At 36.3% G+C, this 14,649-nt stretch overlaps 1 protein-coding gene across 3 annotated transcripts in view; it reads right to left on the bottom strand.

Moving 5' to 3' along the window:
* Positions 1-378: 378 nt before the first annotated feature.
* The window catches only part of LOC106882043 (bromodomain-containing protein DDB_G0270170), a 69,732-nt gene continuing 55,461 nt past the window's right edge, over positions 379-14,649 (bottom strand). For 2 of the 3 annotated variants that reach the window (XM_014932600.2, XM_014932601.2), the window contains exons 3-7: positions 10,879-11,127; positions 10,623-10,666; positions 6,793-6,848; positions 3,961-4,057; positions 382-2,493 (exon numbers count right to left, since the gene is read on the bottom strand). In XM_014932600.2, the coding sequence (XP_014788086.1) occupies positions 2,461-2,493; positions 3,961-4,057; positions 6,793-6,848; positions 10,623-10,666; positions 10,879-11,127 (479 nt within the window). In that variant the 3' untranslated portion in view covers positions 382-2,460. Of the gene's footprint in view, positions 2,494-3,960; positions 4,058-6,792; positions 6,849-10,622; positions 10,667-10,878; positions 11,128-14,649 lie in introns of all 3 variants that reach the window. The other variant, XM_052968734.1, reaches the window with a different exon arrangement.

Here is a 14,649-nt window from a genome sequence, read left to right as displayed (position 1 = left end):
TGCGAGCTTACGCATGTCCTCAGCAGTCAAGGCCCATGTTTCACTGCCATGTAGCATGGCTGTTCGTAAACATGCATCATACAGTCTGCCTTTTTCTCTGAGCGAGAGGCCCTTTGTCGCCAGCAGAGGTAAGAGCTCTCTGAACTTCGCCCAGGTTATTCTTATTCTAGCAGCTACACTTTCAGCGCACCCACCCCCACTACTAACTTGGTCACCCAGATATCGGAAGCTATCAACTACTTTTAGTTTTTCTCCCTGGAATGAGACAGAAGTTGTTTTCTGCATATTTTCAGTGTTTATTGAACCTGAATATCTGCCACATACAAAAACTAACTTCCTAGTTAACCTATATATATATATATATATATATATATATGTTGCAGACAAGAAAGTAAATTTTGAATGTAGTAAAGCTGTAAGTACAGCTGAGAAAGATTGGGTATTAACTCATACAGGACAGAAAAAGGTTGCCAGCAGTCAGCTGCAGGAGTCAAACCAATACTTCTCAGATATCAGCTACCATTAAGCTAACAGCCCCTGAGAGAGAGTGTGCATGAATGTTGATTATTCCATATTATCACCACTTAACCCTTTCGTTACTGTATTTATTTTGAGATGCTCTGTGTTTTTTTTAATCATTTTAAATATAACAAAGAATTTAGTAAAATAACTTAGTTATCATTAAGCTAGTGTTAGGAACATAAATTGTGACTAATGTTTGGTGGAAGATTTTAATTCAAAACTTATGGAAACAAGACATTTGTACTACAGAGCCAGAGCTGGTTTCAGCCGGGTTGGTAACAAAAGGGTTAAGCAAACCAGTGGTCAACATATCTTGCTGATATTATGACAGACTGTTCTGCACTTTCAAAGACTTCTGGAATGAAAAAAACTCCTACTTAAAAACAGGTAAGATTTGGTGACAAAAACTGCACCCAGCCATAACATCCTGCCTTAAAATTAACCACTCCCACCTTCATCCAGACATTAAGTGAATGAACAAAGAAGCAATGTGGTAGAGCTGAGATGAAGAACCATTTGATGTTGGAAGGCCACACTGAAGTTTACTACTACCATCTGACAAGGGCCACTTTTCAGAAACACTTTTATACTAATAAACTTGTTATTTTATAAAATATAATGATTCATAAATACTCTAACAAAATGTAGAAATGGTAGAGAATCAGAATAAGCAACTTGATGAAAAGAACTCTAACAGAAATTTTCAGATTTCTATTCTTAAAACACAATTGTAAACAAATAATTACAAGTGTAAAGAAATAGGTACAGGCATGGCTGTATGGTCAGAAGTTTGCTTCCCAACCACATGGTTCAGGGTTCAGTCTCACAGTGTGGCACCTTGGGCAAGTGTTTTCTACTATAGCTTTGGACCAACCAAAGCTTTGTGAGTGCATCTAGAAGACAGAAACTGGAAGCCCATCATGTGTGTGTGTGTGTGTGTGTGTGTGTATCTCCCACCATCACTTGACAACTGCTGTTGGTGTGATTACATCCCTATACCTTAGCAGTTCAGCAAGAGAGACTGATAGAGTAAGTACCAGGCTTTACAAATCGATAAGTGCTGGAATCAAGAAGTTCAATTAAAATTTGTCAAGCATGGCCACAGTTTAATGACTGAAACAAGTAAAAGATAAAAGATATTGTATTTTCCAGCATATAAGTCAGAATTTTCAGACCAAAGTTTACAGCCAAAAAAAGGTAACTTGACTTATCTAAGACAACTTTGGAAGACCAAAAAATGACATGTGATTGCAGCAAGATTTGAAAAGATAGCGATGATGTTTGAATGTTTACACTATATACTAAACTGACTAAGAAAAACAGTAGATGTTTCTAACATTCTCTATTAGTTGAAATTTATGTAATCAAGAAAGATATATTCTACTATAATGTTTTTTCCCTCAAATGTTACACTGTTTTCAGAAAGCTGTACTTAGCCTTCAGATGAGTATAAAGTTCATCACCTCTGTGATAGATTATTGGGAACAGATGTCATATAAGTGCTCTAAATTTCATTATCTTTAAAAGTCACAAACTTTGACTTTCAGTTACATATATTAATATGAAAACTGGAATTTATAAATAAAGATTAGAAATACATAGTAAAGAGCAAATCGTCTTCAAATTATTAGTAAATTTACTTTCCCCATTCTTCACCATCATCAGTATTTAATGTCCATTTTCTATGCTGACATTGAATGAATGGTTTGACAGGAACTAACAAACCAGAGGACTATGTTGAGCTCTAATGTCTGCTTTGGCAAGGCTTCTACAATTGGATGCTCTTCCTAATGCCAACTACTTTACAGAATGTATCGGATGCATTTTATGTAGCATCAGCACTGGTGAGGTTATCAGGTACTTGCAAGCTGAAACCCCTCAACTGAGTGGAGTATAGCTTTGAAGGAGATGGATGTATGATAGAATGACAGGAAATGATCATGCTGAAGAGGAGATACATGGCTTCTCCATCTGGAAAGAGAGAGAAAGATGACAAGAGTGTGTCTTCAAGGTACAAGGTAAATATAAAGCAGAGAATAAGATTAGAGGAACAGAAGGGTGGGTGGAGGTAAGTAAGTTTGCCAGATGTGAAAAGAGTGTGAACAGATGCTTGGCAATGGGGGCTGAAGTGGTCAGAGTGAATATTAATTTTGGGAAGTGAAGGGAAGAGAATAGGAGTGGGTCAGGGAGGAAGAGGGGATTATGAGGGACAATAAAAGAGATAGAATGTGAAACATAGGGGAATACATGAGTGAGTAGTAACACAGAAGATTGATGAAGGGATGGGCATTAGAAGTTGAGTTGTTGGGAAAGGCTTGACAGGACTTCATTTTGCAAAGTTGCATGAGTTTTCTCAATCACAGTATATCACCAGGCATCTTGATATTTTTTTTTGTCATCTTCATGTCAGCTAAAATCAAAACCCAAGACTGTTTTGAAGTTCCAAATGGTACTTTCTACCATTTGAACCAATGAATTTTTTCCATGAAATGCTCAATTTGTTTTATATGTTTGTCCACAAAGCATGGTTTAGAAAGAAGAGAACTGAAGTAGGATTTTTATGGCTGGGCACAACTGCCTGTTGCCAACCTTGCCCATTCTTCAAGTAGAGGACTTATTCTTAATCCAGAGGAATTCAAATGCACAGAGCTAACAGATTGATAGGAAATGTCAATGAATGTCATTAGTTGCACTCCAACCAATAAAGATGATGTCACCAAATGTAGTTGAGCTACAAATAGTGATGTCCAGTCTGTAATTCAGTGTAGTTTTGTAAGCACACAGAGATATGCGCACATGTACACACACACACACACACACACACACACACTACAGGCTTCTTTCAGATCTATCTTCCAAATTCCTTCACAAGGCTATTAATGAACTAAAAAAAGGTCCTAATTCTCAGTCATCTTTTCTGTGTACCAGTTAACTGAGCCATCTTATCCGGCAGTTTAGATAGTTGAGATGTCTTACCAACTAAAACAATTAACTGAGTCATCTTTTCTCTTGCCTCAGTTTACTAAATTGGCTAAAACACCATTTCCACTATCATGTTTGCAAGTTCAGCTGACTGAACACCTTCTTTGCAGGCTGACCCATCATTTCCACCACCTAAATTAGCTAAGCCACCCTTCCTGTCACTCTTGTTGACTGAGTATTTCCACACTAGCTCAATTAATAGAATCGTCCTCTACTCTAACTCAGTTCACTGAGCTGCTATTTTTGCTGCCTCAACAAATTGAGCTGCTTTCTCCTTTAGCTCAATAAATTGATTTGTCTTCTCCTTTGCTATTTAACTGTGCCTCCATTCCTGTAAGTTCACTAATCCCAAATGGCAAACAGCTAGGAAAAAAAAGCTAATACATAAAATGAGCATTGATAAAATGGAAAAGCAGTAAACAATTGTGAATAGTATAAGAAGTAAAATGTACTTACTTGACATAATGACACACTGGAAAATTTAGATGCATCATTCTGTAAACCAGTCATCTCAGAACCTTTAAACCCATGGACTATTAGAACAGGTTTTTGCCTGAAATTTAGAGAAAACTAGTTCAAGAATATGAAAATAAGAGGGATTGATAAAGTTGAATTTTATTTTTTATATGAAAATATCATTATAGCTCATTGTGTTACTAATGGTACTAATAACAGAGCTTGTGTGTGTGAGAGTATGTGTGTGTGTGTGAGAGTATGTGTGTGTGTGAGAGTATGTGTGTGTGAGAGTATGTGTGTGTGAGAGTATGTGTGTGCGTGCGTGCAATTTAAGTTCAGTCATAATAAAAACAATGTTACATTAATCTAATGGGTTACTTTATACTTTCATAGAGTACAAATTTACGATTCTTAAACAAGAATGTTGTAGACAGTGACTTCGGAGTTTTGGCTAGCTAAGCTATAGTTGGGGCCAAAACTTCAAAGTCACAGTCAACAACAATATAAGTAACATGGATAGATTCCTCTCACCAAGATCTATCAAATAAGCTAAAATGAAATATAGATTTCTTTTAAAAAAAAAGAATATCTGACTTGATTTCAGTTGTTACTCTCCCATTTTTAACTTCACATATTTTACTGAAACTTTTTCTCTACCAAAGCAATTTTCAAATTTTGTCACTCAAAATGTAGCTTAGGATGTGACCAATCTATAAATGTAAACATCAACTAACTTGGTTAAAAACTAAGTTAGTGACAAAGCCTAGAAGTGGTTGTGAGTGAGTAAATGTTGACCTTAAGAATATTATTCACGCACTACCATGTGTGAATGAATGATATATATATATTATTACTCTACCTCTGGTATTTGAGTACTCTTTTTTCCACTTTGTTGCACATTTCATGTGCTTACTCCGGTATGTATATATATATATATATATATATATATATATATATATATATTTATGTGGAGAATGGAGCAACAAATACAAGAAAAAGCAATATTGTTGGATTAGTTAACCGTTGTTTTATTACGTAATAAAACAACGGTTAACTAATCCAACAATATTGCTTTTTCTTGTATTTGTTGCTCCATTCTCCACATAAATATAATTATAAAGTACGGTTTAAGCAATAAATTACCTGCCTCTGGATGCCCTCTTCCCAAGACGGTACCCATACAGGTGATCCCCAGGAGTGCCTCCGGATTTAAACATCCCCTGGTTGCTTGGATGCTTCAGACTACCCCTGAAGGATCGAGGCAAGCCTATCACTTACCTATATATATATATTTATATATAAATACATACACATTTTTATGTCTGTATGTATGTACATACATATGATAAGCTTCTTCCAGTTTCCGTCTTCCAAATTCATTCACAATGGTATTGTCGACTCAGGGCTTTAGTAGAAGACAACTGCCCAAGGTGCGGCACAGTGAGACTAAACCCAAGACCACAGGTTTTGGAAGAATATATATTTTTAATCTTTAGATAATTATCTGAGAGTTTGTACAACAGAATTTTCTAGATACCCAAAGAAGGATAAGATATAAAACAAAACCACTGCAGAACATTTTCTCTTGAATCACAATACAAAGCTGAAGTCTTCAGTGATGTTCCCATGGTTCAAGTATTACAGAATAAGCCAATAATGGAACCCTTCTGCAGCAGCTGTTTGACCTGCTACCAATAGTAACTAAGTTCTACCCACATCACACTAACTGTCTTAAAAAAAAAAAAAAGACACAGGCATGATTGTGTGGTAAGAAGTTTGCACCCCAACCACACGGTTCCCAGTTCAGTCACATTGTGTGGCACCTTGGGCAAGTGTCTTCTACTATAGCCTTGAGCCAACCAAAGACTTGTGAATGGATTTAGTAGATGGAAACTGAAAGTAGCTAGGTGTGTGTGTGTGTGTGTGTGTCTTTGTTTCTGTGTTTGTCTCCCACCACTGTTTGACAACTGGTGTTGGTCTGTTTGCATCCCTATAACTTAGTGGTTCAGCCAAAGAGACTGATAGAATAAGAACCAGGCTCAGAAAGAAGTACTGATATCACTTTGTTAAACTGAAAATTCATCAAGGCAGTGCCCCAGCCTGGCCACAGTCTAATGACTGAAACAAGAAAAACATGAAAGACAAAAGAACTATATACTTGTCTAATGCTAGTGACTGTCTTAGGTCAGCACTAGTCAAGCAAATCAGTACCGAAAGGCATTCAAGACATGACAATTCCATCTTTTCAGACATGGCTTCTACAGACATCATCACCCATTATGACCTCCCTCGTGATGGTAGTGATTGTTGTAGTTGATGTTTAGCCTCAAGTCAAACCTGATTACGCAGACTTATGAACAAAAACATTCAAACCCTGATTGTACCATCTGTTTCAAATGACATGTATGAAGATGAGGGAAAATAACTCCTTAGACTCATTAGATGCAGGCATGGTTGTGTGGTAAAAAGCTTGCTTCCTAACCACATGGTTCCTGGTTGAGTCCCACTGCATGGCACCTTGGGCAAATGTCTTCTATTATAACCTCAGACTGATCAAAACCTTGCAAGTGAATTTTTTAAATGGAAACTGCAAGAAGTCTATTGCATATGTTTGTCTATACTTGTTTCCCACTATCGATTGACAACCAGTGTTGGTGTGTTTACATCCCTGTAACTTAGTGGTTCAGCAAAAGAGACTGAGAGAATAAGTACCAGGCTTAATAAAAATAAGTATTGGGATCCATTTATTCAACTAAAAGATTCTTCGAAATGGTGCCCCAGCATGGGCCAGTCTAATGACTGAAACAAGTAAAAGATAAAAGACCGACTCACCGGAATTCTGGAGCATATTGCTGCATCAGCCACTTGATATCAAACATGTAATTAAACTGGAAACCAAAATAGGAAATAGAGTTAGTTAAGAAAGACAGTAATACTACTATTCTTTTAACACATGCATTTAAAATAATTGCAAGATTCATCTCAGAAGGAATTTTATGATTATTATCATTTCATATTAAAAAAAGTCATTAATTAAAAAATGAAATTTTTAAAAAGACTAAACTGGAATAAATTATTATTATCACTTATTTTTAAAGATGCAGGTAACAAGTTTTTGCCAAAAATAAAACTTAGTGTTTGTATCTCTTATATTATTACACTGAGTCTCTAACCAAAATTCTTAATTAGATTTTCAAGAAGAAGACAATATCATCCAAGAGTTTTAATGGAGATCAGTACAAAATGACAGCCTCATAAATATCATTTTCTTCAGGTTCTAATGCTGAAAATTCCAGGCCACAAGTTGTGTGGAGGTGATTGAAGAAACATGTTTTTTCAAAAGTGGCTTTGTTCTTTTGCTTCGATCAACTCTGATAAAATATGCTAAGGGAAGTTCTAGCAGTGACCAACATATCATTTTGTATATCTGAGCCTACATTCTCTAATATATCCTATCTTCTTTATAACAACAAACTGTGATTTGAATGAGAAATGGTTGCTATGTCTAGCAGGACAAGCAACTGCATAGAGGCTTCCTCATTGGTTCATTCCACAAGAATGTTTGTAGATTTTGGCAAACAAAACTGATATTAATATTATTACAGCATTTAAAGGTAACATCTGAAAGAATCATTAGCAGAATCATTAGCACACCAAGCAAAAGGTTTAGTGATATTTCATCTATCTAACTATTCTGAGTTCAAATTCTGCCAAGGTCAACTTTGTTTTTCATCTTTTCAGGGTTGATAAAATAAGTACCAGTTGAGTACTGGGGTTGATGTAATCAACTTACCCCTCCCCCAAAACTTACTGGCCTTGTGCAAAATTTTAAACCAATACTATTACAACATTTAAAGACAGCATGCTGGTAGAATCGTTTGCACACCAAGCAAAAGGTTTAGCGACATTTCATCGATCTATACGTTCTGAGTTCAAGTGCTGCCAGGGTCAACTTTACCTTTCATTCTTTCGGAGTCAATAAAATAAGTACCAGCTGAGCACTGGGGTTGCTCTAATTGGCTTGCCCTTCCTCCAATATTGCTGGCCTTGTGCCAAAATTCGAAACCAATATCATTACAGCATTAACCACAAGTGTTGGACACATTTAATGGTTGCATGATGTTTATTCATTCTGTAGATGGGTGCGTCTACTGTAAAATATTGTACTCATGTCATTATTACCATCTATTTGATTGCATACTTCCAAGGTTCAAATCTCAGTAAGGTCAACTTCACCTTTTATTTCACAGGAAGTCAACAAAATAAATGCCAGCTACTTTGATCATTTATTCCCTGCCCCCAATCCATGTGGCTTTCTACCTATGGAAAAAAGTCCTTTCCTTTATTAGAATCAACATAAAGGCACAAGCATAGCCATGTGGTAAGATGTTTGTTTCCCAACCACATGGTTCCGGGTTCAGTCCCATTGTGTGGTACTTTGGGCAAGTGTCTTCTACTATAGCCTTGGGCCAACCAAAGTCTAGTGAGTGGATTCGGTAAATAGAAACTGAAAGAAGCTTGCATGTGTGCATGCACGTGCGTATGTTTGTTTGTCCCCTACCACTGCCTGGCGTTGGTGTGGTTATGCCTCCATAATTTAGCAGTTCAGCAAAAGAGATCAATAGGATAAGTACCATGCTTTAAAAAAATGTAATAGTGTCAATTCATTCAACTAAAAATTCTTCAAGGTGATGCCCCAGTGTGGCCGCAGTCTAATGACTGAAAAAAGTTTAAAATAAAAAAGATAAAATGATAAAAAGAGGATTAGCAGAAGTGTTGGAGGTTTGGGAAAAATGCCCAACAGTATTTGTTTTGGCTCTTTCTCTACCTTCTGTGTTCAAATCCCACTAACGTCACCTTTACCTTTTATCCTTCTAGGGTCAATAAAATAAAGTCCTAGTACTGAAATCAATTCAATTGACTAATCCCTTTCACTAAGACTGTGGCCATGTATGTATGTTAGAAATTATTATGATTATCATTATTACCACTGATATCGGCATGAGACAGAAATATGATTTAAAGACCAATCTTTATTCTACATATTGATTTCAAATTTTGGCCCAAGACCAGAAGTTCCAGAAGAGGGATTAAGTCAATTACATCAACCCCAGTGCTCAACTGGTACTTAATTTACCAACCTTAAATGGATGAAAGGTAAAGTCAATCTTGGTGGAATTTGAACTCAGAAAGGACAGGGGAATTGCTGCTAAACATTTTGCCCAACTTAATCTCTATTTTCTTTATTGTCTAAAAATTTCAATAAACTAATCTTATTGGAGTCAGTTCCCTTACTAAAAATTTTTAGATTTTCAACACATTTAATAGTAGACTTCGTTTACTAATTACTTGTACAATCTCAGTTGATCAAAGTCTTTTCAGCTCATTATAATCATAAATATGAGGCCCTAACATTATACAGAAAACTGCATTTATACTACATCATTATCTTATCATTTTAACATCTATTTTTCAATGCTTGCGTGGGTCAGGTGAGAGTTTGTTGCGGCAGAACTAATAGATAAATTAGTTCCCTAATTCCACAGTTATTCTCAACATACCAAATATCTCCATTATTGTATGAAAAATAATGGCTCCTTGTTTGTACAGATAAAAAAACAAATGAACAGTTTACAAAATAAAATGTTCAATAAGATGGTAGCAATTTTAGCTGTTGTTTAACTCCAGATCAAATAGACCTATGATCTTTTAATCATAACACTGTGTAACACAATTTTTGTCCTTGGGAAGCAACTGTTATTTCCTATTTGCTTAATCCTAGGAAGAATGAAAAATGGCTAACATTTCCTTCAAACTTTGCTTTTGTTTCATTTATTCAAATCCCCCAAAGAATTCTTCTCAAACACATGGCTATGATGTTCCCCCACTACTGCTCATGATCAGAAATGCATATTGTCAGGCACTAAAGGACATACTCAAGTGGTTATGGTCACACAACTGACAACTAAATCTGTGGTGTTGAGCAGAATATTTACTATAACAATATTTCTGCTTCAGCAACTCAGTGCTGAATCTGTCTGAAATGTAATGGAAAATAAGTCAGTTTCAAAACATTGATGTCCAGGTCACAAAAGCAATGTTTGAAGGGAATAGTTGTCATTTCTTTTGATTTCTAGATAGAAGCAAATAAGAAATGATATTTACTGATTAAAGACAAAAAAGAATTATGATTTTGTTACACAGTGATAATTGAGGTTGTGGGGTCAGACACATAGGACTGAGGTCTACATTTATCTTATGTATCTTTAATATCTGGTACAGTAGGACTATATTAATCAATGTTAGCATCCTTCTAAATACCATACCATTGTTTCTCAAGTGAAAATGCTAAGCTGCTAGACTTTTGTTCATGAAGGACATAAACAACACCAGCACAACTGAAACTGTCAGTGCAAAGGTATGCAATGACACGCACAGACATCTGTATATTTAAAGTTTTTTATGTAAAAACAGAAAAATTACTATAAGATGACATGTGGCCAACAGTGGTGATGATGATGATGATGACAATGGCTGCCACCACTGCTACCACCATCATCATCATCATCCTCCTCAATGTGACATGGCAGAATGGTAAAAACTGATATTTAAAGTTTTGGGGAGATATTTCTATATTTTTCTTTTTTGTAAAAGATGCTTACCTGACATGATGCCTGAAGGTTACCAAATGCTGATGACAAAATATCTAAAGAGAAAAATAAAAAAAGGTTACACATTATTAGAATAAAATAAAACATAGTTTTTAAAATGCATTTTTTATTCTGTCTTTACAGTTATATTTTCTTTTATGGTAGAATGAATAATAAAGATGAAAATGGTTTAGGGTGTTAAAAAAAGAAAAACTAGCAAGAAGAAAAGATATGAATTAGGTAAAAAGAAGAAGAAAAAAACACTTACCAGAAATTCCCATAACAAAGGAAGAATTGTACTGTGAACTAATCCCTTTAACACGAGTAAGAAAGAAGCTGAAAGGTTGACCCTCACGGTATGTTGTACGGATAGACTTTTCTAAGCTCATTGTCTTATCACCTGATTGTGACTTTTTCTCTGGAGTTGGCGGGGCAACAGGAGACTTGGACACCGAAGCAGTGGCGGCAGAGTCATTATCTGCTTTTTGTTTCTTGACAGGTTTTTTCTCCTCAATCTCTACAAATAAAAATTTAATCATGAAACTTGTAATTAAATATTATTTAATGCTCTTTCTACATATATACATATGTATATATCATCATCATCATTTAATGTTCGTTTTTCCATGCTGGCATGAGTTGGACAGTTTCACAGGATCTGATGAGCTGCAGGGCTGTGCCAAGCTCCAGTGTCAGCCTCAGCATGGTTTCTATGGTTGGATGCCTTCCTAAAGCCAACCACTTTACAATGCATGCTCAGTGCTTTTTTTGTGGCACCAGCACTAGTGAGGTTACCAAGTAACTTGCAAGTCAGGAAAAGTACAGGAAAAAAGGAAAAGAAAACAGCTCCCACAATTAACTGGGTAGAGGAGAATTTGAGAGGGGGAAGCAGCTTTATGTTAAGAATAGAGAGGCTAGAGTATAATAGAGGGACAGGCATAAGTGTCTTGCAACAGAGGAGATATATGGTTTCCCACCATTATATATATAAAATGGGTGGGAGTAGTTGCAAAGGAGATAAAAAGAAGGTAGTGATGGAGTGCCAGAGCAAACTCTCAAGGTACAAGAAGGTAAGTATAAGGGAGTATAACAGAGTGTTGGCAAGAGGAAGGGGAGAGAGAGAATGGATACTTGCATAAGTGTGCAAAGGGAAAGTAATGGAGGATATGAGATGGGGGGGGGAGGTCAATGCAGTGAATGATGAACAAGGGTGGAGGGACAGTTGATAGGAAATATACCTACATATATATGTGTATGTAAAGGCGCATGGCTCAGTGGTTAGACTGTCAGGCTCACAATCACGAAGTAGTGAGTTTGATACCCTGGATTGGATTATGTGTTGTGCTCTTGAGCAAGACACTTTATTTCACATTGCTCTAGTTCACTCAGCTGTAGAAATGAGCTGTGACATTACTGGCACCAAGCTATATCAGCCTTTGTCTTTCCTTGGATAACATCAGAGGCGTGGAGAAGAGAAGCTGGTATGCATGGGTAACTGCTGGTTTTCCATAAACAACCCTGTCCGAACTTGTGCCTCAGAGGGTAACATTCTAGGTGCAATCCCATGGTCATTCATAACCAACAGGGATCTTTATACACACACACACACACACACACACACACACACACACACACACACACAGCATATATATCAGCAGCAGCAGTATTATCTTTATCACCTTTATATCTACATTTTTCACATTGACATGGGTTGGCCGTGACTTCTTGAGGTGGTATCCGAAAGCTGGATTGGCAATTTTTGTGAGGTCAACTTTTGTTTCTCAAGCAGGGAACATTGAACTGCTAAGCTGCTACACTTTTCTTCATGGAGGACATAAACATCACCAGCACGACTGAAATAATGCCAAAGCTAAGGCATGCAGAGACACACACACAAATCATAATGATTGTCCATTGTCCATTTTGACATGGTTAGATAGGAAAATGCAGTCCAAGTCATTTATTATTAAGAGTCACTGTTCTCATAGACAAGAGTTCATACTACATGTTATTTGCTCATCCTTGACTGAGCAGATCCACAATCAAATGCCTTCCAGCAGTGGCTAATTCATCTTTACATATATTATGATCTTTTGATTAGATCTGCAAGAACAGGTTGTGGTAACGGCTTTTGTAAGCCTTCTGAGATTAGTGAGATCAGCACATTTAACATTACTTTTGAGTAGTTATAGGTCAATGACTTATGTGACGGCACATGGCTCAGTGGTTAGAGTTTCAGGCTCACACTTATAAAGTAATGAGTTTGATTCCTGGATCAGGCTGTGTTGTGTTCTTGAGCAAGATACTTTATTCCATGTTGCTGCAGTTCACTCAGCTGTAGAAATGAGTTGTGAGATCACTGGTGCCAAGCTGTATCGGTCTTTAACTTTACCTTGAATAACATCGGTGGCGCGGAGAGGAGAGGCTGGTATACATGGGCATAAACAACCTTGCCCAGACTTGTGTCTTGGAAGGGAACATTCTAGGTGCAATCCCATGGTCATTCATGACCGAAGGGAGTCTTAGAAGTCAATGAGTGCTGGGAAAATATATAAAAACAGAAAGAAAAAAAAATGTGCAGAGAAAGAAAAATTCAGAAAAGCAACTTTCTGGGAAGAAAGGACTGAATGTTTAGGTTAGTGTTGGATCAGAGGGATACAATATGGGTGACAAGAGAAGGAAAAACAATTTGGTTGGGATACTTGAATTGGATGTAACACAAGAGGTACAGAGGCCATTATAGTAACAGTAGTGAAAAAAGGTAAAGAGAGAAAACAATATGTCAGTGGGCTAGAGGTTAGAGTGTGAATATTCAATGGATTAAACTTTATAAGAAAGTAAGCTGTGCTCTGAAGAAGACCTGTCTATTATTTCTTGCATGTAAAATAAGCACGTAGAGGCCCCCTCGTTGGCTTGGTAAGTGGTCTGTATTAAGTTCAACTTTTCTCATAAGTACAGCTATGTAGCAGATAGATTCCACCATGCTAACTTATTTTAGATAGAGGAGCCAATGAGGAACCTTCTTCACAGTTGCTTAGTTCACTAGAAATAGTAGCCAAATTTCCTCAAATCACATCCTTATAAAAGAAAAGGAACCAATGGGCAATGTAGACCTCTGGTATACAAAAGGTTGGAACGGTTGTGATTCAAAGACCTCCAATATAAGTCTTATCAAACAGAGCTGACCTGAAGCTAAACAACAACAATAAAAAGATGACATTTCCAAAAGTATCATTAAAATCCAAAAGGTTACGGAGTGCAGGTCCCTACTGCATATAGTTGATATAACTGATCTACCATTTTGCTAGGTTTCAATGCTGAGCTCTGATTTTCTCATAAGCATTCCTGCCAAGACCATTCCCTTTTTATTTCATTATATAATTTTACATATACACAATGGAATTTGTTCCTCCTTTCTTCAAGATGGTAGGGTGTAATTTGAAGGAGATTTAACTATTATTTCCAGGAAGTCAAGCTACAAATCCCCCAGTAGCTCAGGTAAAAAGAAAAATATACTTAAATATCTCTCACTGATCAAATGCACCTTTGAGCAAAGGAGTTCCTGCCATAACCATACCATGTGTTTAATGTCCCCTTTATCTACATTAAAAGCAGGATGTGATTCAAGAGAAATTTGGTTGTTTACGTCCAGCAAGTCAAGCAACCCCATAGAAACTCCTTTTGTTTCAATTCACCAGAGAAATTAATCTGAAGCATCACTTAATCATTTCCTAACTTGCTTTTTCTAGCGGAATTAACCAGTTTTCAGTCATTGATCAATTTACAGAAGTGAATTTTTGCTAATAAAAACGCATATGTTCTCACGACTGCATATATATATATATATAAAAGATAATAAGAGTGAAAAAACTACAGAAGACTTGTGTTACATGGTTAAAGTATATATTTAAATTATGTCAGAAAAATGTTAGAAAAATGTTATAAAATCTTTTTGGTATATAAACATTGTATTTTGAGAAATTTGAAAAGACAACACGAAACCGGTTATTTCTCAAAATACAATGTTTATATACCAAAA

The sequence above is a fragment of the Octopus bimaculoides genome, chromosome 6, assembly GCF_001194135.2.
Source record: "Octopus bimaculoides isolate UCB-OBI-ISO-001 chromosome 6, ASM119413v2, whole genome shotgun sequence".
In the NCBI taxonomy this organism is placed as follows: domain Eukaryota; kingdom Metazoa; phylum Mollusca; class Cephalopoda; order Octopoda; family Octopodidae; genus Octopus; species Octopus bimaculoides.
The sequence above is the reverse complement of the archived record's forward strand: the minus strand, read 5'-3'. Positions and strand labels throughout refer to the sequence as shown.